Below are 4,305 nucleotides of genomic sequence, written 5' to 3' on the forward strand. Positions count from 1 at the left end.
TGTTAATCCCAATTCATACATTTGTAGACTATAATGAAATTATCTAGGATTCATTTATATTTAATAAGTTGGTTTTCTTGAGTCACATAAGCTCAATTTTAGCACAAGGGATTTGGATATGCACTTGTATGCAACATGAAGTAGCAAGATTGGCCTTCAATTGGAGATATCCTAAAGATGACCATTCTTGAGTAAGATTTAATATTTTTTTTCCACTAAATTTTTTAATAATTTAAAATTAAAGGATTCAAGATAAACTTTATGAAAATCTATACCAATACAATTCCAAAGGGTCTTGTAAAATTCATAAGGGAAACTATACTAGAACCTAGTGTTTTATCATTGGCCATAGTAAATACCACTTTTTAGAAATCCTCAATGGCGGGAAATAAATGCCAAAACATCTCATTGATAAGAAGAGTGACAATGAAGGATAACCTAGATACACCATGCAAATCATGCTAGATTATTTAGGGGAATTCTCTTGCACTTTGGAAACTTGTTTATAATGACTAACAAGGCTTGGCATGTATCAATATGCTCTTTTGAGTGATTACTAGCATGCATAATTTATTTGATATCTTGAGAGGTGGTATGAGCATGATGAGATTGAAATAACTTATTAGAAGCTTTGTTTCCCAATCAAGCCAAAGCAATTGAGCTTTAATCTGGGCATCTCCAATTGAATTATAATCAACATTTTATTTTTTATGGTAGAGCTAAGTGACTCGAAATGCAAAAATAGAGAAAAGAGGTTGGCCTCAAGTTCCATGATAGATTTATAGAGATCCAAGGTGGTGAATTCATTTGCATGATTATGAACCCTAGCTAGCTAGAGGCCATAAATGTGAAGGAAGTAGAATGTGCATTGGATAGCTCCATTACAACAATCTATCCAACCTTTCTATTGAAATAAATACTTTTCATTTCAAATGAAATATCATAACTATTTACTATGAGTGTGTCATTTTGAAAATAAGGCGCTCATTTAAACAAGTATTTTTTTCATAATGAAAAAATATTATTCTTATGTGTACAACTATTGGAGAAACACCATATATGCACTATAGTAATATATATTAATAGTTTTTCCTATCACGAATATAAAATGTGAGTACAATTATTACCTTGTCTTTATAATTTTACCATGAAATGTGAAGGATTATAAAAAAAATTTAGTGTTCAACTATTGTTCCATTTGTGTTGGATATAAAGGTTTGGGATGACAAGATTAATGGTTACCAAAAGGCATTGTGATCATTTAGGTTGCATATAAGTTATATTTTAAATAACAATATGATATTGTGCTAACAACAAATGATATTTTTTGTTCAACTACTATGGATACCATGATTAAGTTTTGGTTGAATCTTTAAGAAAGTAAATTTTACGACACTTCTCATTAGATGTGCTAATATGGCAAGTTATGTGATGAATCATATCTCCAAACCTTAGTTATGGACACAAAAGAGGCTAGTTTACAATTAAAATAAATAACAAAGTTAGTCTACATAATTATTGACCCCTCTCCTTGAATCTTAAGGTTCAACACCAGATTGATGCAAGTCAACATACACGGATGAATAAACAAAGAGGTATTAAGAAGAAATTGAGTTGTAAACTTTATTTTTGTTTTTTTGTAAAATATATATAATCTCTATTTTATATAAAACATGAGCACTTGAAACTCTTAATGCTATTGTAAAATGCTTATGGATGTAGTAAAATGATTCATCCTGTACTTGGTGAATGCCTTATGGTTTGAGAATGTGAAAATAATTGTGAGGGGTAGGGGAGAGGTATCTATAGTGGAGGGGGATTCCAATACATGTTATAGTAGGTGGACAAAATGAGCCCTGTAGTGGTGCACTAAATTTTTTATGTCAATACTTATCCCGAAAAAATAGGTAGACTCGTAATTTTAAAAAGCAACCAATTCTTTGATGCCACATCAATACACCACTAAACATTACTTTTTGCACAACTATCGATCTTACCTTTTATTGGGACTATTTTAGACACCTCAAACAAAAAACAAATTCCTGATGTGATATAGAATTGACTATATGAACTTAAAAACAAGTTTTTAAATAAATAACTTGATAAATAAATTGTTATACAAAATCAAATGTAATTTGAAATATCTACATATGATTTTGAAAAATGTAAAGTTTACCTGAACCACTATAGATTCCTTTTCCCAAACTTTTCTTTTTTCAAACAGAAAATAAGGAAAAGAAGATGCAGTTCTCCCATTTTGGAAAGAATTTTAGAAAATTTAAGCTGTCACAAGGGATGGAGTTGTGAAGCCAAGATTGCCGAGTAGAAATGAAATGACCGCAGAGTCAAAACGAAATTTGTTTATTAATGGTGGCTTATGGCTAATTTGTTTTGCTGTAGTATTTATTTTGATTTAACCAACACATTCTCAGTTTAAAACACACACTAATAAATGGTTCTTCTAAAACAACTAACATGATTTTGGATGACCCTTAAGAGTCCCTGTATTCATCTCACTCCCATTTTGATCTAAAATCATCATCATCAATCTAGCAAAAACACAATTGGCCAAAATAACTTAAGGTGTAGATTCTTGCAATAGATAATTGGAAGGAGCCCACACCGTTTATACAACAGCTATATGCGCATAAGCAGAAGACTAAGCAATGGTATTCTTTATTACCCATCGCCGATGAAGCGCTATATTCACATTTCATAGTATCCCCAATGCTTATTCAGGTCTCCTACAGCTATAGATACTAAACTTTACTGCAATACAAAGCTGGCAGCCCACCCATGAGCAGATCTCAATGGACCCTGTAATGAAAAAAACCAGTTAGACATGATGAACTTGAAGCTGGCCAAGCAAAAAGAGCTAAAAAAATGAAGGGATGGAGAAATTACGTGCTGCAATCAAGCGAGGGTGTCATGGCAAAGCCGAGATTAACTCCACAGAGACCGGGCAACTTGCTGGCCTTATCAAAGTAACTGCTGTAGGAAGACGCCACCGACTTTATGCAGTTGCAGATGGCTTGCCTGTCGTCTGTAGTTTTGGCGGCGGTGTTGAGAGTTTTAATGCCATCACAGCATCCCTTCGTGGGCTGGGCGGAGCTTCCTGAAACGTAGGAAAGACAAGGAATTAAATCAGACACCACCGTTGAGCATGATATTGCGCCATCCGCCTTGCTGCTCATTCCCACCACCACCATGCCAATTATAGCCACCACAAAGTAAACTGATTTCAATCTGTAACTTCCCTCCATTGCCATTGCCATGCTTAAAATATTCTTAGAGCTTAGATGAGATTTTCTTGCATGTATCAGTGGGTATCTAAGATAATATATAGAAGCTGTGAAGAATCTATTAGTGGGTTTGATCACATCAAAGAAAAGTTGTGAGATATTTTTGGTTTGGTTTTTTCACAGAGGTGGGGTTTAAGGGGAATGAGATGTTAGTTTTTAATTGAATTCTTGACCATTGCAGGAGTGGAGCGGCCATTTTAAACTGTGGGGAAAGCAAGATTGTCTGGAGACAGATTCTTGTCCGTTGATTGATCGCAAGTTGGAAAGGTTCCCTATCATGGGGTGGTTGAATGGGATCCATATGGTTTACGTGCAATGGCGTGAAGTTAGTGCTTGATTCGCGCGGTATTCAAGAAATGGAGGTCAGATTCATTTTCTAAGGTCATGATACCAGTTAACTTTTATTTTATTGTTTTATTGATTTTAAATTATGTTTGTTTTTTTTGGTTCCTAAGTGTATTCCTAAATATGATCTATATATGATGGATGATTGACTATATAGGGGAGAGGGTCCCATACTAGAGGAGGTTTTATAGTTGGTATAGGAGTTGATTAGAATTGGTTCATCAATAGAGTTTTAATTAGGCATTACATATTTATGGAGTTGATGGGACTCTGTTTGCGTAGAAATTATGGAGTCGTAATTGTGGTATTTTTATATTTATGTCAATTTTTATTTAGTTTTATGTTATTTTAATGAAATTTCTTAATGTGAAACTTTTTTGTTAAGTAAAGTTCATTTCTTTAATAGATATTTGTTAATTTATTTTCACTTACTTTAGATATTTATTTTCTATTTCAAGTTATCATCTCTATCAAGATTTAATTTGGTATCATTTGAAATCAATTTTAAGATGTTTGAGATATTTAAATTTCTAAAATTTGAATTCTAAGGTTCCTATGCTTTTCTACAAATCATTGTAAGTTAACTAGATGTATGTCTGTGCAACTTATCAATATTTTTTTTGTTATGTCCTAAGAAAAGATAGGAACTTAAAAAAAA

The 4,305-nt window shown here is 32.8% G+C and overlaps 1 protein-coding gene across 1 annotated transcript; it reads right to left on the reverse strand.

The window, feature by feature from the left end:
* Nucleotides 1–2,574: 2,574 nt before the first annotated feature.
* Nucleotides 2,575–3,321, reverse strand: LOC131029133 (non-specific lipid-transfer protein). Its single transcript, XM_057959531.2, has 2 exons — nt 2,905–3,321; nt 2,575–2,817 (listed from the first exon to the last, which is right to left on the reverse strand). Exons 1-2 carry the CDS (start codon nt 3,273–3,275, stop codon nt 2,808–2,810), a joined length of 381 nt encoding a protein of 126 aa, XP_057815514.2. The 5' UTR covers nt 3,276–3,321; the 3' UTR covers nt 2,575–2,807.
* Nucleotides 3,322–4,305: the final 984 nt, after the last annotated feature.

This window comes from Cryptomeria japonica, chromosome 10, assembly GCF_030272615.1.
Source record: "Cryptomeria japonica chromosome 10, Sugi_1.0, whole genome shotgun sequence".
NCBI classification, from domain to species: Eukaryota; Viridiplantae; Streptophyta; class Pinopsida; order Cupressales; family Cupressaceae; genus Cryptomeria; species Cryptomeria japonica.

Excerpts from the sequence above, each read along its gene's own strand:
- LOC131029133 (XM_057959531.2), bottom strand. The coding sequence starts at position 3,275 with ATGGCAATGGCAATGGAGGGAAGTTACAGATTGAAATCAGTTTACTTT.